This window comes from Buteo buteo, chromosome 17 (assembly GCF_964188355.1).
Source record: "Buteo buteo chromosome 17, bButBut1.hap1.1, whole genome shotgun sequence".
Taxonomy (NCBI): Eukaryota; Metazoa; Chordata; class Aves; order Accipitriformes; family Accipitridae; genus Buteo; species Buteo buteo.
The window spans coordinates 4,795,977-4,823,624 of NC_134187.1; the positions used below are offsets into that span (position 1 = coordinate 4,795,977).

At 44.0% G+C, this 27,648-nt stretch overlaps 1 protein-coding gene across 3 annotated transcripts; it reads right to left on the reverse strand.

Moving 5' to 3' along the window:
- TFAP2B (transcription factor AP-2 beta) lies at positions 1-27,648 on the reverse strand. Of its 3 annotated transcripts, none has more exons than XM_075048959.1 (8): positions 27,410-27,510; positions 23,973-23,999; positions 22,291-22,749; positions 17,042-17,102; positions 8,952-9,171; positions 6,236-6,354; positions 3,494-3,635; positions 1-1,236 (listed from the first exon to the last, which is right to left on the reverse strand). In XM_075048959.1, the coding sequence occupies exons 1-8, from the start codon at positions 27,488-27,490 to the stop codon at positions 936-938; spliced, it is 1,410 nt and encodes a 469-aa protein (XP_074905060.1). In that variant the 5' UTR covers positions 27,491-27,510; the 3' UTR covers positions 1-935. The 3 variants fall into 3 exon arrangements, with proteins under 3 accessions (XP_074905060.1, XP_074905059.1, XP_074905061.1); XM_075048958.1 differs by lacking the exon at positions 27,410-27,510 and adding an exon at positions 25,751-26,271; XM_075048960.1 differs by lacking the exon at positions 23,973-23,999 and having other exon boundaries at positions 27,410-27,648.

Sequence of the window (27,648 nt, forward strand, 5' to 3'; positions counted from 1 at the left end):
CTATCAGGTTATGTGTGTGCATATGCATATGCACACACATAGGCACACACGCGCCCATACACACCTGTAAACGCTGGTAATCTAAACAGAGAGTCTGTCTAGACCAGGAAAAACAAAAAAAAGTTCTTAAAAAACAGAGTTAGCTAATTCGACTGAGCTACGATGACTCGAAACTTCCCATCTCATGGCATCTAATGTTAAGACGCTGCCATGAACGCAGCTCGAACGGGCTGGCGTTGGTGACTTTGTGAGAGGTCTGCGCGCTCGCCTCCCCTCCTTTCCTAGTCTAGACAGAACCAGGGTGGTGAGGTGAGATGAGATGGGAAGAGTTGGGGGGAATGAAGTGATGGGGCTGCTCAGAAAGGAACGCTCTGGAAGATCGTTTGAGCTAGGGTGGAGACAGGACGTCGTTAAAAAAAAAAAAATACAAGAAAAAGAATAAACCAAAAATAATAGCAAGACAGACCGTGCAGCTCAAGAAATCAAAGCACTGACACCAAAAATGTTTCTCCGATTTCTTCCAATAAGTTATTCATTTCTTTCTTTTATTATTATTATTAATTATTATTATATTCCCCTCCCCCCCCAAATCATTATTTAAAAAATGTGAAAGAACAGAAGTGGGAAAAAAAATCCTGGTGGTTGTCTTCACATGTTCCTGGCAAGAGACTCTGAACCACTGGTCTTGCGCCATTGTGCTCCTCTGATCTTAAATTATTGTCTTTCTTTTATTATTATTATTATTTTATTATTATTATTTTGTCCTACCTAATAGAATTCTTCCAAAGCCCAATCCAATATTTTTAAAGCTAAAATTAAGACGGTTTTGTTTTAAAAGATTATCTCTCTCTCTTTCTTTTCTCCTTTTATTTATTTAACTTTTTTTCTTTTCCTTCCTTTCTTTCTTTTTATTTTTTTTTTCCTCTCTCTCTCTCTCATTTTCTGTGTTTCTCTTCCTTGTCTCCAGTTTTACTACCTGGTCCTTCGCCAGATGTGTGCCTGTTAGCAGTGTTGTTGTTCAAGAACATCTTGTCCATGCCTTTGAGAGCTTCAGTCAGGTAGTTTTGAAGGGCCGTGAGGGCAGCGCAGATAGCGGGGGCCCCAAAGCCGTGAGTGATGAGGCTGAAGTGAGTCAAGCAGCTCTGAATGCCCGGTTCCAAAATAGGGGTGGGCCGGCTGTTTCCAATGGGTGTCCTGTCCTGGGCCAAGAGATCTGTAAATTCTTTACAAAGTTGCCTGCACGGAAGAGAGAAAGGCAAAGAGAGGAAGAGAGAGAGAGAAAAAAAAGCAGTGGTTAGCCTCATCCCACACTTCTCCGAGACAACCAAGGTTGAAGGAAGGGGCAGGTTCGGGCCAAAGGTGATCCCAGGCCCCAGGACGGGACATTTTTGCCACCTTCCTTTCCCCCAGCAGTGCTTGGGGACCGGCCACGGCGAGCCGGCAGCTCCCTGCTCAGGATGATGTTCTTCAGGAGAGAGGTTTTTGCAGTTGTGGGATAACACCAGGTCTGGAGATAGAAATCTCTCCTGCAGCCACAAGGATGCTTCTGGGGAGGGTTAGATTGGGTATTAGGAAAAAATTCTTCACTGAAAGGGTTGTCAAACGTTGGAACAGGCTGCCCAAGGAAGTGGTGGAGTCACCATCCCTGGAGGTGTTTAAAAGACGTGTAGATGGTGCTCAGGGCCATGGTTTAGTGGTGGACTTGGCAGTGTGAGGTTTACAATTGGACTCAATGATCTTAAAGGTCTTTTCCAACCTAAATGATTCTATGATTCCAAAGCCCTGTGAAAACCCAACCCTGCTTGGTGGCTCTAGAAATAACCTGGCTGAAACGGAGATGTGCCACGGCTTTGTCAACCACCCATCTTCCCGGAGGCCTGACCTTGGCTCAAAGCAGCTCTCACCAGTGCTGTTCCTGAGGGAAAGCACAACCACGCACTGATTGCTGCTGGGTGGCACAGGGAAGGGCCAAAATGGAGCCTCCTCTGAGATTGCTCAGGTTGGGCCACCTTGTCAAGAAAGATCAGGACTTTTGAACTCCATGCAGGTTTCTTCATCGCATGAGGAGCAAAGTGAACACTACCTACTTTATTTTGGGGGGTGGCACCCCAATTAACACATCAGAGTTGACATCTGGCTCTTGTTTGTTTGCCCGCACCTTTGAAAAATCAGGTTTGATTTTTCTAAGGAATTCCCCCATGCACACTTTTTTTTTGCATTGCTCTGGTCCACAAGGCCTTCAAGTCAACAGGTGCCCGGGCAATGTAGAAACCCTGGGGGTTGGGGGGATTCCCAAAGGAATAATTTCTTTGAGACAGATGCCTACCCAGGGACTGGAGAAAAAAAGGCCAGAATTAAAAAAAAATAAAAAGAAAGAAAAAGAAGAAAAAAAAAGAAAGAAAAAAAGAAATCCTTAAAAAAGGCATTCAGCTCTCATCCTCTGAAATTCTGTGAAATTCCCGGTGGGTTAAAGGTTTCAGAGGGTGGGGAAAGATAAAGGTCTACTTCTATGTGTATTATCCATTAAGAAAGTGCAAGAGAGGAAACTTTGAATTTGGAGAACAAACAGTAATGAGTCCAACATTTTACATCTTCAAAGAGCAAAGCAGGGTCTGTGAGCAATTAAAGTTCTGGGACATTAATATCTTCTGACCCTGCGGAAAAGGGCAATCAAATTCCAATCACGTCTAAAAAACATCTGGACAAATTTGAGCAAATGATTTTTCAACCCTCCATATATTTCTTTAAATTACACTGTCATCGGAGGCAAGCCACATCCCAGAGCATGAAATAAATGAGAGCTGTTTGGGCTGGTAATTTTTTTTTTCTTTTTTTTTTCCTTTTTTTTTGCCGGATAGATGGAGACGTGTGCAGACACACAGCACCCACTGCTGAGGACCCGAGCAACCTATGAAGCACCCAGTTAGTAGCCTGGGAGGCACAGCCAAGTGTAAATCATCACATACAGCACATCCACCGAGAAAGTCCCAAGGGAGAGAAATGGGCTGGAGGGACCAAACCGAGGAGCATTAGCAGTACATAGTGCTGGGGTTTTTTCTTTTTTCTTTCTTTTTTTTTTTATTAAACGTTATGGAAAAGACATTGCAATTTGGTAGCAGACAAACAGGTGTGTGTGAGCAGCAGGAGGGACAGACAGACATGCTGTTGAAGCAAAACACTGATTTTTGGTCCCCTTTTCATAAAGATTTTTTAACTGGGGGGGGGGCTTGGAGACGATGTACAGTAGCTAGGGGACAGTCGCCTACATCCTCTATAGGGACAGAGGGTGTTAGCAGAACCCCCCCCCGCAGAAGGACGCAGAAGCCATAGGGTCTGCCTTGCCCATAGGGCAACTCGAGCATCCTTCCTCCCTGTGGGACCGCTAGAATTTGGGGTCTGGCAACTCCGTTTGCTTTCAAAACGAGCTAAGAGGAAGGGTTTCAGGAGGGGGAGAATAGAAGGGAGGCCGGGGGGGGGTCAACTTGGCACTCACTTTGTAGCAAGCAGCATGTTTTTCCTGGAGTGGAGGTCGCTGGGGTCCGTGTGCTGTCTGTTCAGGTACTCAGAAACAGCTTTGGCTGGGAACTCCGTTTCGCAGATGTACCCAAAATCCCGAGCTAAATGAACGGCCTCACCTGGAGGGGAGGAGAGGGGACATTAAAACCCCCGGGTACCACCGGCCCCGGGCTGGCTCCCACCTCCCGAGGCTGCTGCCCCCCCTCTGCGAGAGACCAGCTCTTTCAGGCCGGGTTTAGAAACCTTATAACATCCCTTGTACCTTAGGGACAGGCTCCAGGTATATGGTTTCCCTCCACAAGCCTTGTTTTGGGGGGCAGAAGTAAGTTGATGGGACCGATTTTTCAGCTGATGAGATTTGTCTTTGCTACAAGGCGCTTGTGATGGTACCTACCCCTGCAGCTGGTTGTGCAGAACTGTGGGAAAAGCACGCACACAAATACATACATACACACATGCGTACACACACACACATATACGTTTTCGAATTAACTGGGCCAGAAAAAAAGGGAGGGGAAATTACTAGTTCAATCCCGTAAGACAAAAGCACCCAAACTTCTCTTAAGAGCAGAGAAACCATTCCTGTTTCAATACACCAGATCCTTGTCCAAAATTTTACAGGTGTGGACATAGTCTTAATATTAATGTCAATTCTTTGTGGGACATCATATACGCGCTTGTTTATACACACACACAGAGCACTTGCATCACGATCACAATTATTGCCACATCTGTAAAATGATGGAGATAACTGCATTTCATCCGATGGAAATTATTAATCTGCATTCTTAGCTGACCATCATGCAACAGGAACTCCTCTCTGCCCGGTGGAAAGGTAGCAACCAATGGCAACCTTTTCTGTGAAAAATAATAATTATTCTAACTCTAATTGTCACTTTTCCTGCCTGCCTGGTTTCAGGTTTCTTGCCTCCAGAGGTTCGTGTCATCCAACTCCTACTGATGTACTTCATGCCACAAGAAGAAGACAGTAGCTGCAGAAAGGAGGAAAAAGAGGAGGGAGAAAAAAACCCTCAGACTCTAGGGGGATTCTACCAGATTATAGCTCAGCCCCTATAGAATAAAGCATTAAACCCTTTAAAGCACCGCCTGAGGGACCAGGGGGAAGATTTCCAACACGCAGAACAGATATGTCTAATAACTCCAGGACCACATTATTTTTAACGATCAGGAGTTGCTTTCCAACGTCATCTTCTGCTTTCCAAGGCTTCTCGCTAATCACCAAACCGCTTAATGAAAGCGAGGGCACCCTGAGGACCCTGGAGGGGTGTCGCCCCCCCCCGCCGCCGTCACCCTGTGCCCGGCAGGGTGTCCCCCCCCGGGGCACGGCTCGGGTAATTCTAGCCGGAGCTTTTCTAGAAAAGCAGATGAATCTCCAGCAGGCAGAGCTTCTTCTTAAAAGGAAGGAGCTCTCTCAAGGTAAACTGTTGATTTGTAAAGAAATCAGGGGAGAGGAGGGTAACGTTCACCTTACTACACACTTGACACAGATTTTAGCATCGCTCTGCAACCGCACCGGCTTCTGAACCTCAAACCAGCCTCGGGGAAGGGTTGATTTTGCTGTGAGTGGGGTACACCGCTTTTCACCCACGCAGAGGGGGTGAAGCCGCACTAACCCCGGTGTTAAAAGGCAGTTGTGACCCCCCCCAAATGCTTCGCGTCCCCTATAGCGCGACCCTATATCCGTAACCTACGCGGAGCCTTGCGCACTGGGCATAACCTATATGCGGGTACCAGGAGGAGCAACTTTCTTTCTATCAGCCCCCATCTTTTTGGGAGCCTGCCTTCAGCTCTGCATGCGGTAAGGTCTTATCGCTCACATAACTCAATCAAAAGAGTTGAAAAGTTAATATCTAGCACAAATGTTTATGCACGCTTATATGCAGAAGAGATAAGTGGATTATTTATACGCCTCTCGGTGTGTACGTGTAAGGCAGATACATATAATTCATAATTGCATCCATACTATTCCGGTTATGTTTTTTTGGAGAAGGTCCAACTTCTCTTAGCGTAAACACGCACATATCCTAAACATATTAGTGGCTCTAAATTTTACTTTTCAGTACAGTAACGATCAATCAAAGAAACATGCCGAACACCAAAATGACATTAGTTGACTTGAAATGAGGTAAAACTTCAGTCTGCCCTTCCCTCTCTCCTTCCTCAGGAATAGCTTGTGTCTTTGTTCAGTTCTAGCCACCTTAAGGTAAACCGTGCTCTGTGACTCTTCAATTGCTCTGATTTCTTTAAAAAAAAAAAAAAAATCCGTATTATTTTTCCTCGTTGAGCGTCCTGTAGTGGCCATAAACAAGCTCTGGAGGAGCAAATTAGCGAGAGGATGGAGGAGACGTGGAGTAGGAGAGCGCAGGCTGGAAATTAATAGCAATGAGGAATGGGATTGCCCTGCAGAATCACACACACGTGTACACACATGTACACACACACACACACACACACACAACCTCATTCTTACCACCAAGAGGAATCACTGACCCTCCAGCCAGCCACTTCATTTTTGGGGATGGGATCCTTAACCGTGCCGCTGTTCATGCTAACCCGCCCTGAATTTCACCTCTGCAAGGTTTTTCCCACCTGATCCCGAAAGATGGTGGGGGTTTGGGGTTTTTTTATGGTTCGTAAAATGTCAGACAGGAGTTCAGAGCAGGCAGGGGTGTGAAGGGAGCTGCAACCCTCGGCTTACCTTCCACCAGGGAGGTGAGTAAAGTGACATTTGCGGCCTTACGCCTGCCGGCTGGTAAATTCAAACCGATTTTTTCTAGCCTTTCTCGCAAAGATCTCCCCCCGTTTTTCGATTTGGCTCTAGAATTGCAAAGAAATTAACATCGTGATTAACCCCGCAGTGTTCCTGGAAGAAACGTTTAGTCTGTGCAGTCAGTGGAGCCTGGGAGGGTTTTCACTCGACGTGAAGGACTTCGGGTGTGTTGGTTTCTGCTCGGGTTTGCTGAGGTTTGCTTAATTTCTCCCAGGGGTAGGAGTGGGGATGAACCCACTTTTCTCCCTATTTTATCCGGGGAAATCAAATAATGCCAGACAGCAACAATTAATGGACAGGGTTCTGATCCAGAGAGCAAATGGGTTCCTACTCTATGACACTAATTCCTATTAGGATGGAGTGAGGAGATGGGCAGAAAGGTAGAGGAGGAGAATTAAATCCTCGGTTATTCCAGGAAAGGGCCAGAATGGGAAGAAGAAGGAGGGGGGGGAAGGTGTGAAATCTGAAAGGCTCGAAGGGAGAATGTGTGTGCCTGTGGATAGATAGAAAAGGAGGAAAATATTTATTAAATCATTTCGTGAGTGTGTTCTTGGGCGGGAAGGCGATGCTGAGAGGAAGAGCTCACCTGAAGGCAGGGTGCGTTATACAGAGGGAACCGATCGCCTGAAGGAAGATTTGAATATCTGTCGGAGGTTACTGATAAGGACAATAAAAGGATGATGGAGCTATAGGTGGGAAATACAGAGCTATTGTTCGGACGCCTGTACATATGTAAAGCCCCAGGGATGAATTCTTGCCACCTGCGTAATCAGGGAGAGTTTTGGCACCTAAGATCAGAGCCTATCCCGAATCTCTCTCTTCGTTCTTACTTAAAATTTGTTTAAGAATTAGCAGTCACGCTTAGTGAAAGGAAACCAGAAACGACAGACAAGCCAGACTGGCTTCCCACTATTTTATATCAAAGTAAATAGGGCTAGATCCAGAATTGCAAGCGAGCAGCTTTCTGTATTTCATCTGCTCTGAACCAAAAGCTTGTCTAAAATTTAGATTCAAGATAGGAACTGAAGTCAGCAGCAGCCAATGGTTACGGCTTGGGCCACCTCCAGAAATCCACTGAAGTTCCGTAATGATGTTTCTTTACCTTGATAATTATATTTTCTACAGTGCATCTCTCAGATGTTCTCCCTGCTCCATTTGTAGCTGTACGGAGTGAGCAGGCAGGTTAGCATCTGTAAGTAAAAATCTCTGCTGCTCTCACTGGCAAGGATCACAGCTAAACATTGATTACAGACATTCACGTGGAACAGCATCTATTTTAGGATACCTTAATTCTCACGTGTATATTTGGGTGACTGACTGCATGTAGCAGGACTTTCCCCCTCCTCTCCAGACACGGAGCTGGAGCCCCTGACGTCATCACAGATTTTTTTTGCAGGGAAAAAAACCTAACCCACAAAACCAAAAAACCAACAACCAAACAACAGAGCAAACAATTTTAAAAAAACTTAGAGTCACTGTTGCCCAATTGCTGCTACGGATGTTGGCAAGATATTTCCTCCTCTAAGATGAGCAACTTTTAAACGTGATCTGAATTTTTTTCAGGGCCAAATTAATCGCATTTGTTTCTGTCTCGAAGTTGTGCTTTATTTTCCAGTCCGACGTATACCTCACGTGTAGAAAATGAAGCCTTATCCCCTCTCAGCTCTCCATTGGCTTGAGTAAACTGGTACCTTATACCATGTCATGATTTCTTCCCTGTTCTGACCAGAGATAGAGCCCTAGCTCACCTTTCTTCCAGACAAGTCATACGGACAATTCACAGTCCTTCAGTCACTGTCAAGAAGATAAAGGCCTTTCTCCTGTTAGTCTTTCCAGCTGACGACCTCGGAGGTTAAATTCTTGTTGCTTGTACCTAAATGCACAATCTCCCACTTGATGTGATGGAGTGGCAACCAGACCTCCAGGTTATCCCTCACTCCTTTTCCTCAGTACCAATAATGCCGGCTATTTTGAGGTCCTCAGCAAAATCCACCAGGACATTAGTGGGTGATTTGCACAAAAGTTAAATGACAAAGGCCTCAAGACCAACTGTGAGTAATTCCTCTAGCAACCTTCTCTAGATGAAGCGCTAAGTTTCTGACTTTCAAAGCTATCTGTTGATGGCCTTTCTTTAGGCGGGTACTTACCTACCTTACAGGTTGCCTATTAATCCCCTGCCATTTCAACAATGTCTTGTGTGACACCATGTTAATTGCCTTATTGTTATCGCCATATAGAGGAAACCTCATGGATATATCTAGGAAATCCCTAGAGATACATCAGGTCCTGAAATACATCAGGCCCATCCTGCAACACCTATCTGCAACATGCTCATCACGGCATTTTATTTCACCCTTTTGCTTAGAGAGAAGCGTGAGGAGAAGGAGAAAAGATAGAAAGTGTGTGCAGGTACAAGAGTGAAAAACTTCTTGTCTCGGTTCCTTCATTTTGGGATGCTGTGATAGAAAACGTACAAGGCCAAATCTTTCTCTGGTCTCCACATGTTCACCTCAATGCCCGAATACAGCGTATTTCCACCTTACCCTGAATATTTGCAATCATCTTTACAGTTGACCAAGTATTTCTGGTGCATGCATGGATGCCCACACGTGGGCATGTTCACACACTCGCCCCAGCCTCTTACCTTCTAAGTACTCCTCCTAGGAGGGATGCATTCAGACACTCTGGAGGAGAAAGGCGTCTTTGAACTTCTCCCACAGTTACTTTATACTTTGAAGTTGAACTAAGCAAAGACAAGCGGCCAGGTACAGAGCAAAACACCTCTCCGGTATTGACTGAAATTCCACCCAGGAAGCCATCTTTATTCATCATCAAAGAAGTAACAGATTTTGGAGGAACCGGAACTGGAGAAAGAAAAGGGGAAGAGGGGAGAGAGAAACCATCATGCCACGAAGGAGTACAGGAAAACCACAGTCTCTCTGACATGCACAGAACAGCAAAATGAAAGGGAATTTGGAATCTCTGGCTACCTCCAGCAACCTAAAGGGTGCTGCTCCCCCAACCTCTAGGAAATTGCTCCATGAATGATGGATGGAGAGAAGGGTGGTGCAGTACAGCCTCTATGCAGGGTTTGATCAATTGGGAAATAAAATACATATTGGCAAGCACCTGGCAACTTTCGGGTTTGAGCCTGTGTCTCACCCAGAGCCCCCCGATGCCTTTTGTACAACGGACAGCGCCTTTCTGGAGGGGAAAAAAAAAGGAAAATTTACTTTTTTTGCTAATGTTTCCATTACTGCTAAGCTGAGCCAGGAATAAATTCACTACACGAAGAGAGTTGCTGTCTTAAATAAGTATCAAGGCTGGAGGATACAGCAACCAGAAGACAGCTCTGTTATTGCTTTGTGTTTTTATTAAGTCTGGTTTATGAAATAAAATGAGTCTTTTCCTTCAGAAAAATGAACACCAGGAAAAAAAAAAAATCTGGTCTAACCATGGCATTCGCCACCTTGATCATATTGTGCTGTCCGTGAAGTAGTGGGAACTCTCCCGTCCCTAAATAAAGCTGATCTCGTTACACTAACACGTATTTAAAGGAAGTTATGAGGGGAAAAAAAAAAAACAAAACAGAACAATAAAGCGAAACTACACAAAATAAAAACATGTCATTCTGTCCACGATAAAAGGGAATATTTCTTTTCTCTGAGAAACTAGTGAGGTTATTTTAAGAGTAACCAAGGGGACTATAAGGCACAAATTCCTATAATAGCAACCAGACACACTCCGAAATAAACAAAAAAAATGGCTAAACTAAAAATGAGAGCAATTCCCCCGTGACATGAATTTTGTTTACAAATGAACTTAAATAGCTCCCTCATAATTGTAAGTGTTATGATTTACAGCAGGTGCTCTAATCAATCAACCAATCACTTTAATTTATAGGGAGCCTCGCTGCATTTTCCCAGTTGTTTCATTTCTGCAAGTAATTGATAACAAACCGTACTTAAGGTATGTTTTATGCAGGAGTTAATAAGAGCTGACAGCTGCTACTGCTGCTTCCTCTCGGAATCGCGGCAACACGCGTTTCCTTATAGAAAATATACTCCGAAATTGGGGGGTGGGGGGGGTGGGGGGGGTTGCTGGTGGTAGAGTCCTGGCAGTCCAGCGGGCATGTTTCAGAGGAGAATACTAATTGATTACACACCCTCGTCGAGCAGATACTACTTCACAGTCTCCCATTTCCACTCAATCAATTGCAAAACCAATTCGGCAAATAATAGGGTTCTATTATGCACATATGCCAGCTATTTAGGTAGTTATAATACATGTCAGTTAAGTCATAAAAACCCTGTTTATTTGCAACATATCTGGAGAATCAAACCATTAGGGTTGAGGGGATATTTAAGTCGTCTGGAGCTGCTAAACAATAAGATCGGGTATCCTAATATATTACCAAGTGCTAACTACTGGGCAATTGCCAATTTTATAACCTCAGTGTATGGAATAGACACAACCGTGTTTCACTGTTTTTATTACAGATCATTTCCTACTGCCAGACCAGACCCCCACAATAAAAGCTCTATAACAGCTAAAAACCAAAAGGCATGTCGATTTTAGATATACATATTGCTTCATATGCCTTGTATATAGTCTCCAGTATAAACAAATTATTTTGAGTGGCTTTACTTCAGGGAATCAGAAAGTGAAATGGATTCCTATTTCTCTATTATTTTTAGTTAGGCACTTTATGCAGCTCATAAAGGCGGTTTCAAATAGTTTGAGAACGGCACAGAAACAGTTATAAAAGAGTTAGAGGCCCGCTCCTGCTTTCGTTGCTATTAATAGGACCTTTTTTTGCCATTGATTCTATAGGAAAAGAATCGTTTGGGGTATCAGAGGTAGTACTGGCAGGCAGAAAAAAATATATCTCTCTTCCCTCCCCCATTATGCAGAGATATATCACTTATTTCATGCACGATGTTCTGCAACGTCATTCGAACGAAGCATCAAGAAAAAGTTTAAAAAAAAAAAAAGAAAAAAGAGATTAATCTGTGCCACCAGACAGATTTTCATGACTGGCATTTTTTCTTCGGACAAACACACGGGCTCAGTGGTTCGAGTACACCTTTACAGTGGCTATATTTAGTGACCAGTTTATCAGGTCACTGTCCAGTGAACTGAGAAATTAAACAAGAGGCAGCAATTCCACGAACATCTGATCTTAGTCCAAACTCACTAAAGAGAGAGGGACCCGTGCAATGCTTAAATGTACCTCACCACACTCGCTTTGGCCTTTTGGAGCACTCATTACATTAGTTAACCTTTGAAATATGGATTTTCACGTGCTCAGTATTTTTTTTTTTCCTTGCAAATTGCTTTTGGGAAGCAGACTGGCTCCCTTCCCTGCTATGCTGAGAGCTCCTCAGCTTTTCTTCCTACCACCGCCTCCCCGAAAATGACCGTATGAACATCCCCATCAGTTGGAGTCTAATAACTCTAAACCCATTTTAGAAGCTTACCAGGCGGTGTAAGCATATCTATTGCAATTTCATAGCTTCAGAGAGATGTATTCTATCTAGGCTCTATATCTTCTGTAAATTACCTAATGCTGCCTCAAAAAAGTGTTTGCCATGGAATGAATTATCTCTATCTATATCATATCTATATGTTTATCATGGCTATAGCTTTCCAGATATAGCCCAGACATTACCAGAGATAATATAACGTGTGAAGAGAGATACACGTCCGTGTGTGCAGCTGCATTTGCCAAATCCCTGCGTGCGTGTAAACTGTAATGCAGAGTATATTTTTAGTCGATGTCAACTTTCCCAGTTGGTTAGGGATTGCCATAACTGCTGAAATAATGCAGAATAACACACACGTATATATGCAGCGTCCCCACCACTTCTGCTTTAACTTTATCCCATTTAGGTTTTGTTATCCCCAGCAGAAACTGTTCGATTTTCTTTCACTCCCAAACTCTATCTGCTGTGTGAATGTGAGCACTTACAAATACATAATTCCCCCTTCCAAAATCTCTGCCTTCTCTCTCTCTCTCCTTTCTCCGTTTCTTTCTTTCTTTCTCTCTTTCTTTCTCCTCCTGTGGTTCCTTCCAGCCTCTTTGTCATTTCTCCCCCTTCCATTTCTCTTCAGCTTATCAATAAACCGGGAGAGCAACAGTAGCCGCTTGATTTGTTAGTAATTATAAGCATACTGTTCCTGCAAACGGGATCTCTAGATGAGTGAGATCGCTTTAAAACGACAGCAGGAAATGGTGGGGAAATGGAGCATGGCGAAACTCAGCGTGAAGCTTTCAGTTCTTTACATGTTTACAATTTTCTGTGCATACATTAAGTCTTAGGGTTTTTTTGGTGGTTTTTTTTTTTTTTTTTTTTGGTGGTGGTGGTTCTCTGTTGGGTTGCTCTCCACAAACGCGTGAAAATGCGCAGAAATGCAGGCGTACAAGAGAAAATGGAAATAAAAGGGCATTTTAGCAACACTAAAAATAAACAAATAAATAGAATTATGTCCTGAAAATAGCTGAATAACAAGGCTCAAAGCTATGGATATCGTTGCAATAACCCTGGTGAATGATATGATAGTCGATCAGTCAATCAAACAGTCAATCACCAGAAATGTTTCTTATATTGCTTGCTAACAAACGTCAGGGACAAACTTATTACTAATCAACTATCGAACTGCTTCCCAATCTTTTTTTTTTTTTATCTGCCTACTGGGCCCGAAAGGAGTAAGAAGTTCTTTGTCCGTTATAACAACAGGACTTTCTTGTAACTGGTGATTTGGCCCGACTTGGTAGCCAAACCTAGAAAGTCCGGGGGCAGCGTCTTACCCATGGCCAGTAATAGACCCGGTTCTTATTTTAATTTTAATGAACAAATACAGAAAGTGTGTATTCGTGTCCCCTTCCGTCCTGTCTCTCTCGTCTCCTCCTCTTCCCCCCGCCCCTCTCTCCTCCACCGCAGTCCCTTTCCCCTGAAAGCCGGGACTAAATTTCAAAGTGAAATTCGTTCCCCCGAAATTGTTTTGCATTCAATTAAAAGGGGAGCATAAGGTTCAATGGGCAATCCAGGAAAAAGCACGAAACTGAGTGGCAGGGAGGCAACACCTCCGATTCCCAGAACTAGCACCTGAAAAGCTGGGGCCAAAGTGGGTTTCAGTTAATCATTTATCCGGATACTTCCAGAAGAGGTGGGGAGGAATCTCATGCTGTATTATTAGGAGTTGAAAATAATGTTAAGACACCTCCTTTCGTGTGTTCCTTTAAAATAGCGTGAACAATAGAGAGTGTTTGCAAGACGATTAATTAAGGCGTTAGGGTTAAACTGGCCTTTCGTGCTAAATCAGATGTGTGCAGACGATGGTCAGAAACAGCTGAAAGTAAATAAATACATCAGGATCATTTTAAGGTCACTGACCGTGCCCCAGAGTCACAAAAAATTAACTTGGGACTCGGGCCACGCAAGATTTTGCAGGAGGACAACTTCTTTCGCCATAGACGGTGCCAAGCAAATTTCAGATGAGCAGCTGACAAGGGGACTCGATCTTTTATTCCTGACACACGGAAAACCTTCCCTTCATTTCAGCAGAAATCGAGGGAAAGGCCTCAAAACGTGCAGCCGGTAAGCTCTCAAAGCCGAGTTAAATCTGGTATTAATGCTCTCGGTGATTATTATCATCTTGATGATTTATCTGGCTCCCTCCCTCCCACTGCCACCACCCAAATCTTAATGGAACTAGGAGTTAACGATGATTTTTTAATGTCTCGTTGGATTTTTAGACTGTTAATGTACCGCATCCTTCCCATTATTAGTTTATTGATTGTTCATTGACCATTCCCCTTCAAATCGTATTAACCACCCTCTGCCAGTTTAGATTAGGGGAGTTTAAAAAGCACCTTTCATTATTTCACCGCCACCACCACCACCACAGTAGAGTTCAGGCTTGGTAGCTTAATGCTCGCTCTAATGGGGCAGCTAAGAGACGAGGGGCCACGGTCCCTGCCTATTGCATTAATAGCTCAAAGGGGGCTAATACAGAAAATTAGCCTTAAACGAGCTCTGGAGATCTCCAAATGAAAGAGCCATTTATCACGCTGGCTACCTTCACTCCACTCGTTTGCTCTCTCTACTGGGAACAACTCATTTCCTCTTAACTAAATTACTTCAGAAATGTCAAGTAAGCTCAGATAGCAAACATAACAAGAGACTGTGTATATGTAATCTATTGCGCGGGATCGATACGCGAGATAAATCGATAGCCGTGTATGAATCCCTGTGTAATTTCCTTAATATTTTTGGCAATCCTTTTGCATAGATAGATAATTCCCTCTGCAGGCCTCAAAGACCACAAAGAAACAGACACTTACAGTCTGGATGATATAATGAAGTTTAGACTTCAAGTCCACAGCATGCTTTTCCCACTGTGATGTAATTAAAGCATTTTAGGCACTAAACTAGGTTTTGGTGAAGTAGACCCCCTCCAACCCTCGTCTAGCAAATAGATATCACGGGGAGTGCTCCACTGCACAAAAATCAGTCAATACCTATCTGTCCATCTATGCCATCCGCCTGCAATAATGACTTGCAGAGTTTAAATAACTTATTCTTACTTCAAAGTACATCCTCACAGCTACAAACTGCAGGGAACAAAGCGAAATTGATACTGAACCCTCTCTGTGTTGCTCCTTCTCTCGTCCTGATTAAATATTGTCTGCCACAAACGTGACCTACTATTTATTACCCATATTCTCTTCCTCCGCACCCAGGAAACTTGCTACGCAAAAAGACACTGAGCTCATAATATTCCTTTATGCTGGAAAGTTTCTTAGAGCTCAGCATTACTTCCAAGGAAGAAAATACTGCTACAGGGACTTTAAAAGAGTTGCAGACGAATCTCAGGATAGGGTTTAGTAACCTAATTTCCAGAGTGCATATGTATCCTGTTCATCATGGATAAACTGGGAATATCTCTTCCTATGGCTGCAAACAGGCACATGTAATCCCCCCTATATGGACTGGGTCTCTATAGGCGGCAGCTGCTCGACCTGGGGCCGTTGCAGTGCCCATGCACAAGCAGCACACCTAAACCTGTACCTGATACATAGAACCATTAACATTCCCATTTTAGTGCTATTCGCTATCTAACTGTAGCACCCAGCATGCACATTAAATATCTCTGCTGTCCTCACCATCTGATGGAGGGAGAGACACAGACAGAGGGAAAAAGGGAGTAAAAAAGAGTATTTTGGACTGGGTGACCAAGAGAAGAGTGTTCTGCGAAAAAAAAAAAAACAGATTGCGAAAGCAAAAGGCAAGCACGGAGCAACGTTAGAAAGGAATCTCTCTACCACAAATCAAGCACCAATTAATCAAATACACCCAAGAGGAAACATCGTGTATGAGGTGTCAAGAGGGGGTGGGGAGGGGAGGAGCGGGGAGGGAAAGTGAGAGAAAAAAAAAGAGAAAAATACAACCAGAAGCCATCAGGTTACAGACCTAGAGCACAAAACCTGCTAAACATTCAAGCTGAACTAAACCAGGAGAAACAACTTTTTTTTTTTTTTTTTTTTTTTCTTTTAAGGTAAGTAATTTTCTGTTTCTCAAAACCACCTTCGGCTTTTCAACCGGTGGTCATAAATGATGCTGCCAAATGGTCTTCAAGTTTTCATCTGTCCTCCCTCAAATAACTAGAGCTTGATCGTGTGTGTGTGAGAGAGAGAGAGAGACTGTACACGAGGATTTGAATTAAAAAACAATAAATACACGGAAGGACCTCATGCTGCCTTGAACACATTTTAAATAAACACTCTCCCTGTTATTTTGCTTTACATCCTAGAAGATCATCTCTATTAAAGTATTTGTGCGCATTTGACAAATAATAAGGTCCTGGAGATAAGTGCTGTTGATAGTAAGCATAAGGGACAGCATTTCTAAGCCTCATCTCTGGTACTTAAAATTGAATCTAGAAATAGAAACTCCTTAGATAATTAAAGATAGCTTTTCCTACATTTGCAGTGTGTGATCTGTTTAATGTCTATCAGCATAACACAACACTAATCGCCAAGCATCTTCGAGTGACTGTCAGAGAAATGTAAAAAAATTAAGCAGCTGCAATACGCCCAAAATGAGTTATTGTAATTACATTTAATTAGTTTAATTAGTTAATTATTTTGCTTACAGCTGTACAAGAGACTGCAAACATTTGTTAATATCACATTCCCTTTAACAGTATGGGGTGATTCTGCAGTTACACTAAATCATGTGCGCATATGTAGAAAGATTTAAAAAATGGGCATGGGGAAGGGGGGATTCTTGGAGGAAGGGGGGAAAGAAGTCGGGGCTGCCTCTCCATAGGCATTTCTTTCTCTCCCCTTCACGTCTGATTCGCCTGGGAAATGCATTTAAGCCCCCAAAGGGAATCAACCCCCTTCCCCCATTAAAAGCCAAGGGGTCCCCATCGAGGACTATTGGGGGGGGGAGGAAGAGGAGGGGGCCCGTGGAAACTGCATTTGGGCATGGGGTGCCCAAATTCGTGTCATTAAACCCTTTGAAGGACGGGGGAGGGGGGATATCAACTTTTCCTTTCACATCTCTTTCCTTTTCCCTTCGCTCTATCTGCCGATCCAATCAACTATTCATCTTGCTGCCATGTATGCCTGCTTCCCGGATAAATTAATTGCCCCAAAGTAAAAATATATCATGAAGATATTGCTACACAGTAAAAGTTTGTCTAGCTTGTTGGAATAATCCATACCTTTTTTAATGACAGACTGGTCCAATAAGTTCATACCGCTGTTATTGGCATCTTCAACTGACTGTGGATATAAAAACATCACTATTCAAATTGACTGGATATTAAAGAATCGCGTACATAAATCATGTCATTCCAAACTGGAGTTTCTGTTATTTCCATTTATATTAATTCACTAGGGGAGGAGGGATTTTTTTTACTACTATTATTGTTATTATTATTCCCCCAAATCGACAAGGAAATGAAATTCTTACAAATTATATAGTCTTCTAATAAAAAAAGAGGTGTGAAGCATATGGGGTGCAATACTGGTTTTGTTATCTTATAAAACATAGATATCACATAGACTTCTTTGCATTCGATAAAGCTTTATATTTCTTCCTTTGAAAATCTGGCAATTTGGCAACATCTGCAAGATCTATGGCATGACATAAATGAACACGATTAAGGACAACTTAAATTCTCCCTCCCCTTTCCTCCCCCTCCCTCCTTTTTTTTTTTTTTTTTTTTTTGGTTTGGTTTGGTTTTGTTTGTTTGTGTAACCCTGCTACATCTTAATAATTCAAGGGCCATTTACTTTTTATATATAATAGTTTACATTATGGACTTTTAATTAAAGCCTGAGCAATTCGGAGTGCAGCGCAACGCCCACATCGTATAGGGTACAAGCAGAAAGAGATTTACAGCTCCCGAGGTTGCTTCCATGTCCTGAATCAGTGGGGACGGGGAGGGGGCGAGCAGGAATATCCGTTATCAAAAGTATGAACTATTAAATTGATTGCTTAGGAAAAAGTCTCCCGGTCTCATTTTCAAAGCCTTTTTTTTTTTTTTCTCCCTTTTTTTTTTTTTTCTTTCTTTCCAGCCCGCTTAGGAGCACACCTGTTATTATGGCATTAACTTCTTGAGCAGGGAAGAGAACAAAGACGGGCACAGAGGACAAAATAAATGTTGGGTTTCATTTCTCAACACGAAAGTGGGATACACAAAAACAAACAAACAAACAAAAATTACCGCTGAGTCTGCGGTCGGCACAGTAAAATCGTCTCCCAAAGAGAAGAGGTGTCATAAGAGCAATTTATTGCAGGATTACGACAGGTTCCGTTTTAGGGTAAATTCTGGGTTTCAGAGAAAGGGAGGACCTGTGGGTTTCTTGGTTTTATTATTTTATTTTTCTCATTACTGTCTAGGGTTTGGGTTTTTTCCAGGTTATTGCATTTTTGGGGAGTTGTCACATTTTTTCCCTGGTAAGGAAAACATCTTTACAGCAAAGCAATTATTTTCTTCCCTATTATTTTAACTTTATCTTTGCTACACCGAAAGGCTGAGCTCATCCGGATCCAGCCCTTATCTCCGGCTCTCTCTGCTCAGCAGAGACGTTCAAGATGGAATACGGTTCAGGAGAAAATTACATCTCCCCAAAATGTGACGGAACAATATTTTCTATGAGACCTTTCCTTTCATTTTCCCTGAATCCCGGCTCAAACGAGCACACACACACACACGGTGGTTTCCTTCTGTCGTGTGTTTGTGCATGGCTGTGTCTCTCTCTCGTAATCAATAGGCTACATACCTAAAGGGCACAAAATAAAATTACAAAGTCTTCCCTCCTTTCCCTGAGCAGCTCCCAAAGAGGGATGATGAGTAAATCCTGCAGCCTGCTGGAGTGCATCGTGGTGCTCCTCGATGGCACAGAATTGGAGGTAAATATGAAACGCCATCTTTCCTTTCCTTTTTTTTTTTTTTTTCCCCCTCCTTATCTCACCTTATCTCTGGAGTCGACGGTTGTGCACACGCTTTATGTGTGTGCGTGCACTCCGCTCGCTCCATCAGCAACGTGGGTTAGTTGTTGTAGTTAATGAGAAGACTCCTGTCTGATTTTCTATCTAATTACGCCCTCCTGCTGGGTTTTTGTACAGGATATTCGCTCAGCATGCTGGCAGTTAATAGTCACAGAGAGGATCGTAAAGATTTAATTAGGACTGCATGCGGAAACGTGGAAAAACAACTCAGACTTTTAATTACTAGACTTCTTTAGTTAAAAGTGATACCAGGGGTTACTTTATAAGAGACTTGCGTGTTTTGGTGCAACTTAACTTTCCGTGTCTGTAGCTAGCACATATGAGCGGGGCCGGCAGTCTGAGTGAGGAGGAGGAGGAGGAGGAGGAGTGGAGGTGTGTGTGCAGGGAGGGGAAAGGTGATGAGTCTCCAAATATACTTAGAAAATCTGGAGAGGAAGATTCCCCTCCCTCCCCTCCTCCAATAATCTGATAGCAAGGAGCTTCCTTTATACCATATATATACACCTTATTCGACAGCTAGGGCTGTATCTGAGGAAAACGCCTGAAGACTGAGCTTTTTGTTTTCCTTTAAAGAATCTAGATTTCCCCCTGTTTATTTTCTTTATCCTATCTTTTCCTAGTAAACCCCTACTTTTGCCTAGCCGGGGGGAAAAAAAAAACCCAAACAACCAAACACCCCCCCCGCACACAACAAAAGCAACTGGGGTGGCAATGGTGTTTTTCAGAATCCCTATTAAATGATGCAAATTTGTTTTCAATAAGTAGGTCTTGGCTTCTCTGTTCCCTGTCTGAGGGCTGTAAATCGCAGATTGAAAATTCCTCTCAAAAAGGGCAGCAATAGCAATACAATACGTCCTGTTTACAATAACAGAGCGCTATCGTGTTACAATCACTTAATTCTACCCCTGGACAATGGCTCACACATGGCCTGGATTTGGTGTTTATAAAATAACTACTGTTTCTTTCTGTCACGCACTCTCTTTCTCTGTCTCACTCTCCCTTGTCAGGCCAACCCATTCTCACGGCACGTATTTAATCAGACATGCATAAGCTAAAGCAAAGAGACACATCTTTATCCAACTACGTACCTAGATATCGGTTCAACTTTTTGGACTACCAAAAAAGGAACAAAAAATAATATTTGGGACCCTTCCTGGTAAGTCTCTCTAGTGTTCGTGGATAAGTATATGTCGCCTAAGCAGGAATCCCTGTAGCTGGAACGGATTCCTTGAATCTAGGATAAATCCATATTAAAAATCAGGGTGGAAAACTGCCCAACTTCATCTGTCACTAATGGGGGGACAAGAATAGAAAACGCTGAACCGTAGGAGCGAGTACTGGTCTGCTTTCCCTCCCGCCTGTGTCAACTTGCAGTTGGACACTTCCTCCTTCACGTGTTTCTCCTTGGGATACCCTCCTCTCCCTCTTCCCCTCCTCCCCCAGCCTGAGACCAAACTTTTAGAAAGAAAAGGCCTCTTCCATTTCCCGCGACGTCAGCACCCCAAAACAAGAACCCCCGCCCTGCTGACCCACAGCCTCGTCTGCCCCGGCCCATCCCCATCCCATATCATCCCCATCCCATCCCCATCCATCGAATCGCATCCCGGCCCCCGCCCCAGCCCCGGCCCCGGCCCGCGGGTGGCGGCGGGACGCGCCGCTGCGCTCGGAGCCGTCGGTGGGACGCACTTTCCGGGAGTGCTGCGCCCTGCCCGCAGAAGGGCTGTTTTATTGGAAAAGGGAGGGAGAGCTGCTTTATTTGAGCTGAGCAGGACTCTCCCTTCTTTCCTTTTCCCTCCTTCTTTCTTTATCTCGCCCCTTCTCCCTTTCTCCCTCTCCCCCTCTCTTTCTCTCTCCTCCTTTCTTCTCTCTCCCTTCTCCAGTCGCCCCCTTTCTCTCCATTTTCTCCTTTCTCTTTCTTTTCACTCTTTTCTCCCTTTTATATTTTTCTTCTTCTTCTCTCTTTTTTAACTCTTTCGCTTTCCTTCACCTCTCATCTCCCTCTCTTTCTCACAAGAGCAAACAATTACCGGCTTTTCTTCGGGGAAAGTGTAAATATCAAAGCACAAACAGTACTTAACGTCTATCGGTCGTAGAGAGAAAGAAAGAGAGCGATCCCCTTTCTGCATTCACAGAGGTAAAACTCGCCTTGACCTGCAAGCCAGTTTGTCTGAGCCAGGAATGCGAGACGAGACCTGAGCATCGTGCCCGTGGGGGTCAGGGGCTGCCCCCAGGTCTCAAAAGCAGCTTGGAAACCCGCAGAAACCAGCGACCCGACGGCCACTGAGCTCGGAGGCAGGAGCAAATCCAACCAGAAAATCCTTTCTATTTCTAAAGCAACTCGCCCCAGCAAAGCTCGGCGATTTTCCAGTGAAGCCCTAAGACAAGCCTCAAGACAAGGCAATACGGCCCCCCCGCTTCTCCTCCGCTGATTCCTATAATGTTCAGCAAGACCCTTTTTCATGGCTTTTTTTTTTTTTTTCCTTCTCAACCTCCTCTCTTCTCCTTTCTTTCCCCCTTTCTGTAACTTTGAAGTCCGTATCTCATCCAGTAGTCCAGATCTTTATTTATCCCAAGTCTAATTATATACACATATATATGATACATAGATTTGAGGGGGGGGGAAAAAAAGGAGTGGAGGGGAACCCCCAAATCCCGACTAGTAAAGCCTGATGCAGGACCTGGCCCCGAGAAGCTCCAGCGCCCGGCTCGGGGGTCCCCACCGGTTGGCCAGCCCCTGCTTCAACAAGGTACAAACCACCCCAGCACCGAAGCTGTTAAGGGCCTTTCTGTTTTTAGGAAATAACACGTGATGATGAGTTTCGCGTGGGATGGGAGAAGGCTGGGAAATACTGTGCTTTGAGCCCGGTGAAACTCCTTTGTTACCCAAAAGGGGGAATAAAACTATTTAAAATCAGTGCTACCCTACCAATTATACTTAAAAAAAAAAAAAAGGGGGGGTGGTGGCTGATCACCGGTTATTGCTTCTGGTTTGGGTTTTGTTTATATTTTCCCTCCCTCCCGGTTGAAAAATGTAGTAAATTGACAGTTTCATCAAAATCCCTGAACTGCAGGAAATTGGTTTGGGGTGGGGGGAGGGGGGGAGCTGAGATTGCATGGGAAATAACTGGAATTCGAAAAGCCAGGCTTAAAGTCTGCCAGCTTTTGAAACACGTGGAATATTTAGAGCAGTATGTCTGCCTTCCCCCTGCACTCTGCTGGCTTGCCATGTAGGGGAGGGTTTACAAAGCTGAGCCTGTGCGTGACAGCGATGAAATAACTTCTCTTTAAAAAAAAAGAAAAGAAGAGAAAAGGCGAGGGAGGGGGAGCATCACAACTCGCATCCCAAGGCGGAAAAAGGATGGTACCCCCCCCCTGAATATTGCTGAGGGATGGGGGCTCCGACCTGGAAGGCAGCATCTGCATTGCCCAGGAGAAAGAAAAGCGGTGCCTTACCTGGACCTCCTCCATCCCTGGGTGTCCGATGCCATGCAGAGAAAGGCTGTCCCCCATGCCGGAGTCAAGGCCATGGTGAGCTGAGTGCAGGAGGACGTCTGGCCTCCTTACAGAGTGGTAGTCCCGCCTGGGGTCCAGTCCCGAGAGCTGGGGCAGGGCGGCCCGAGGCTGTGGCAGCAGTGACCCCGTTTCTGATCCCACCTCTTGCCTCTGCCTCTGTCCCCAGGGGTGCTGCTGGGGTTGATGCAAGGGGTTTAGGGAGTAGGGGTCATTGACATGGGAGTAAGGGTCCTGGCTTTGGTGGTAAGGAAGAGGCTGGTAGGGGGGTGGGAAATAAGGCGGCTGGAAATCCGAGGATGGGGTGTGAGAGAGCGGAGGAGCGCTGGAGTAGGGTCCCTGCGAGACGGATCCCAGCTGGGACAGCCTGGAACTGTGGCTGGGCACTCCATCATGCCGGTCCTACAAGGGGAATGAAATAAGAACAACAAAAAAAGAGGACCTTTTTTTTTAAAAAAAAAAAAAAAGTAAAAGGAGCACAAACCCACCCCACAATAAAATCAATTACAAATGTCAGCAGCTGTAACTAGGGTTCGGATGTGTCCCCTTCCCCGCCACGGATTAGAAATGTTCCAGCGCTTTGCACCCAGATCCTCTCTATTCCCGGTAACTAGCAAGGAGGTGGAAAGGGGGAGTGTGAGGGAGAAATGCTAAATGTCAGAATTAAAAATGTAGGACTAGTGCTCCATATGCGTGTGTGATCTGTGACTTCAGTCCAGTAATACGATTCCCCCTCCAGCAGCCCCCCAAATAAAACCAAAGGTAAAAAAAAAAAAAGAAAATGCAAAAGTAAGAAGCCCCAAGCCACCCATCCTTCCGAACAACCCACCCCTTGTCCTGCCTAAAGTTTCCAAACATCTGTTTATTCCCTCTGCTGAAGTCCTGAAACTCAAAATCACCAACCCATCTTCACCTGGAAAAGACCAAAAAGAAAGTTGCACTTCTCGGAAGACTCCGAGGTAAGAAGTTGTGCGAAAAAGGACTTGGAAAAAAAACAAAAACAAAATAAAAATCACGGGGGCTCTTTATATAAAGAGAGTCCACCCCTTTAAAAAGAAAAAAAAAATCAAATAAAGTAAAAATGAAACATCGGTACTGAACAAATCCAGTCGCTATGATTTCTGCAGCAACTTCCAGTGTCTTTTGTCTCCTTTTCCAGTATTATATTCCGGAGAATGGGGTGGGGGTTAATTGTAATGAAAAGTCTTTGGGGTGTGTGGGGGGACGGGGGGGGGGGGAGTGTGTGGAGGCTTCAGAGAAAAGGTGGGAGAGGAGTTTTGTCCAACTCCATCGCGCTGAAGCTGCGAGGCTAAAAGTAAACAAGAAAAATATCTATTCCACAAAGTGTAGCTCAAAACCCCACAAGCAATGGCACACATGGTTAAAAAAAAAAAAAAAGGGAAAAAAGTTTTTTTTTCCCCCTGCTCTCCCCCCAAACTCCCCTAGCTCAAATCGAGAACACACAATGCAAAAAGGGAGAAGCAGCTGCAAGCCTCCTCCAATTATTGTGCTAAATTACCAAGCCAAAGGCGTTTAAAAAGAGAGAGAGAGGGAGAGAGAGAGACAACAGATCGAGAGAGAGAGAGAGAACATGCAATTCTAGTACAACATGGATCCAAACTCACCATGGCGGAATAGGTGTGGACTAACATCTGGAAATAAAAAAAGTCTTGTAATAGCTAAAAATAAAATAATGGTGATAATACTAATAATTGGAGGGAAAAATATCAAGGAGATCTGCAAAGGGACGTGTTGGACACAGGAGAACAGCTTGAGATATTTCGAAGTCTATCCATCAAAAAAAAAAAAAAAGAAAAGAAAAGGAAAAAAAAAAAAGACCAATGCCCCCAAAACCGAGCCTGGAAACCTCTATCTACATATATGATTTACCCCTCCCTCTCTGTTGTTTTTTTTTTCCCTTTTTTTTTTTTTTTTTCCTTTGAGCTCCCAAATACAATCCTCTTCAACCCAAGGCTAGGCTCAGACTGCTCCGCTACCCCTTCCTCCCTTTCCTTCTCTACACCGCCTCATAATAATTGATATTCATGACTATTAATATTACACGACTACTTTAAAGGGAGAATGCAGGACCAAATGGAGCGTGAAGCTGGCAGCCAGCTCGAGAGCTCCCCTACTATTGTAAATGACGTTCATTCAGTGGAGAATTACTAGATGTAATCAGACGAGGGGGGCTGGCAGAGGCAGAGTTTGGGGAGAGGGAGAGGGGGGAAAAAGTTTAGCAAGGAAGAGGCATAACTTCAATTAACTCGAGCGGAGGAAGATGAGGAAAGTAGACACTGCTGAGCTGGAGCAAGGAAGTGAGATGAAGCAGTGCTAGAGGCGAAGAAGAAGAAAAAACCATATTTCCTTTTTTTTTTTTTTTTTACATTTAATTATACATTCCTAATACGAGGAATTGATTGCCTTTGGTGCTTTTGTTCCTGCAGTTGTTTTGGTTTTTTTTTTTTGGTTTTGGTTTGTTTTTTTTTTTTTTAAACAAATAATGACGGAAAAGAGGCTTTTCTAATCCTTCCCCTTTTTGTTAAGAAATGGAAGAAGAAATGTGCAGTCACTGTAATATACGTCTATTTACAGCGAAGATTAAGCCCTTCTGGTGCATGTTACAGATCGTATTTATTCGCAATAGCCGAATAAATACTTGAATCTGCGCTAAGCTGGGCTCCACTTTTTTTCTGAATCCTGTTCCTCCCGCCCGATATGAAAAAAATAAATATATATGTACATATATCTCCCGATTTTCACCCAAATGTAAAATGTATGCAGTGAATTTTAAAGGATAGTAAATTCATAGTTTTGAGGCGAAGCCAGGGGCGATATAAAACCTTTTTGATGTTGCAGGAACCCGTTCAACTGGACTGTCTGCCATTTCTGTTAAAGTTCAACTTACGTTCCTTCCTAAATAGACTCACACTTCCCACAGCAGCCCCCCCCCCCCAGCACACACACACACACACACTCACACACACACTTTTGTTTTAGGAACAGATTCAGTTCAAGTGGCTGAGTGCCTCTACCATCGTGGTGTTAATTATAAATCGGAAAGAAGAGAAACATTTTTTTCCCGAGATAAATCTAGGGGGCTTCAGCTCTTAAAAAAAAAAATCAACAACAATATTTTTTTTTCTTTTTTTTTAAAGGCTCCACGTTACAAAATGTCTTGGAGCTCACCCCCAAGCTAGGGTACACCCTGCCCGCAGCCAAATCCCACCCAACCGCTCTCCCAACTCTGCCTCTCTGCCACGACAATCTAGAAACACGAGTGTCCGTAAAACTCAAATCCCCTTCCAAAGGAGGGTGGGAAAAAAACCCCCCAAGAACCCAAACGCAAACCAAAAAAAAACCCAAAACCCAACCCAACCCCAAATCCCCGACATTCCCCGACCTCGCTGGCCAGGGAGGGGAGATGTTTGTCGCCTGCCGCTGCGGGCACAGACAATGGCCGGGGATGGCGAGGGAAAAGCAGCCAGGGCTCAGCGGCACACACACGCCGGGCTGGGCTCATTCTGCATATCGCTGGGGGTTGATAATTAGCCTGACGGCAGATTTTGGGGAGCGCCGACTTCGCTCCCCCGCAACCGGCGGATCCCTTCCTCGCTTCCCTCCAGCCCGTCCTTTCCCCTCCGGTGGTGAAAAAACCGAAGCTCTGCCCTCCCCTTCTGCCTTTTTCTCCCTTTTTTTTTTTTTTTTTCCCGGGAGTTTTCTCGCTGGAAGTGCGAAAGCGCTCCCGGAGGGGAGAGCCGGCACCGGCGCCGGCCCCGACGGCGCTTCCCCGGGCTGCGCTCCCGGTCCCTGCCCGGTCCCCGGTCCGGTCCCCGGTCCCCGGTCCGGTCTCCGGTCCCTGCCCGGTCCCCGGTCCCTGCCCTCACCCAACCGCCTCCCCACGGCTCAGCCCCCGCTCTGGGGCTGCAGAATTGCGCCCTTTTGAAAATCTCTCCTCGCCATCGCCGTGCAAATACCGCCCCCCCCCCCCCCCCGTTCCAAATAAAAAACTACAAATAAAAGAAAAAAATTAAAATGAAAAGGTAATTTTGCAAAGCGCCTTCCCTTACGCATTTCTTTTTTTTTTTTTTTTTTTTTTTCCCGTTTAGGAGCAAATCGAGCAGGCTGGTTAACTTACAAGAAATGCATATTCGCGGAGCCCGTTTGGGAAAGATCCGGCTCAGGAAACCGTGCAAAATTAAGAAAGGTTTCGCGGTGTTTACTCTGTGGTTTTTTTTTTTTTTTTTGGTCTGTTTGTTTGTTTCTCCTTTCTCGATCTGCTTTTGGACCTCGAAAATAACCAGGAGGTCTGGATAAAGCACACAACTTTTCGTCTCCGCGGACTATGCGGAGCTGCCTTTGAATGTGTCGGTTCGGGTGTGTGTACGCACATACGTGCAAGAATGTGTGTATGTGCCGCTTAATTAGTGCGACTGCATGTATACATGCACATCTTACCTATCGCCATATAGAAATAAAAAGTCGTAAAAAACGTATCCGATTGTGAAAACAAGAAAAAGAAAAGAAAAATCCAAATTCAGGTTGAGCTTAGCTTGGAATTGCAAAATAAAAAAAATAAAGGAAAGAAAGGAAAGAAAGAAATGTATCCAGTCCCTGAATACGAGAATGTGTTTCTCTTCTATTTTCAGCTTTTTTTCTCTCGACATTTGTCCATATTTAATCGAATTATATTTAATTCGAGGTCTAAACAATCAAACTCTTGCCTTTAAGTTGCCTCATTCCAACCCCCAGATCATTTCTTTGATGTTTTAAATCGCATCAAACAGCTTTTCCATGAAAAAAAAAAAAAAAGGAAAAAGAAAAAGAAAAAAGTTAAGGACTTGGCATGCTGAGTATAAATATGCAAATAAATAAGCATTTAAGCATTTACTCTTGGTTTCCCGTCTCTGTACTTGTGTGTGTTGGTGTATGCGTCTCTATATCTGCCTATATGTAGATGTAGAGCTATATATGTATTATAAAGTCATGCCTGTATCTATATACTAGATGTATATTTAAATATACATATACTCTCTTACTCATATGCATATTATATACTCACCTCATAGATATCTTCATACTTGACATTTTCAACCAGTTTCCAGAGCATGATGGCAGGCTGTTCTCTAGGAGGTGAGTGCATTCATGTGAAGAGCAGATGTCTGGATTCTCAGTACTTCTCTGTCTGTAATGATCCATCTATAATTGGAAATGGGGGACAGACACCAAATCCGACGTTCCTCTTCCATCGCAACTTATATCTGTTGTCTGAAACAATAGGCTGCAGAAGTCTACCTCAAT

What these genes read in the sequence shown, in the direction of transcription:
- TFAP2B (XM_075048958.1), bottom strand. Translation starts at nt 25,870, where the DNA reads ATGAGCCCAGCCCGGCGTGTGTGTGCCGCTGAGCCCTGGCTGCTTTTC. An exon ending in CTAGGAGGAGTACTTAGAAG is followed by an intron (nt 6,355 to 8,951) that starts GTAAGAGGCTGG and finishes TTGCAATTCTAG; the next exon opens with AGCCAAATCGAAAAACGGGG. An exon ending in ACTCACCTCCCTGGTGGAAG is followed by an intron (nt 3,636 to 6,235) that starts GTAAGCCGAGGG and finishes CCTCCCCTCCAG; the next exon opens with GTGAGGCCGTTCATTTAGCT.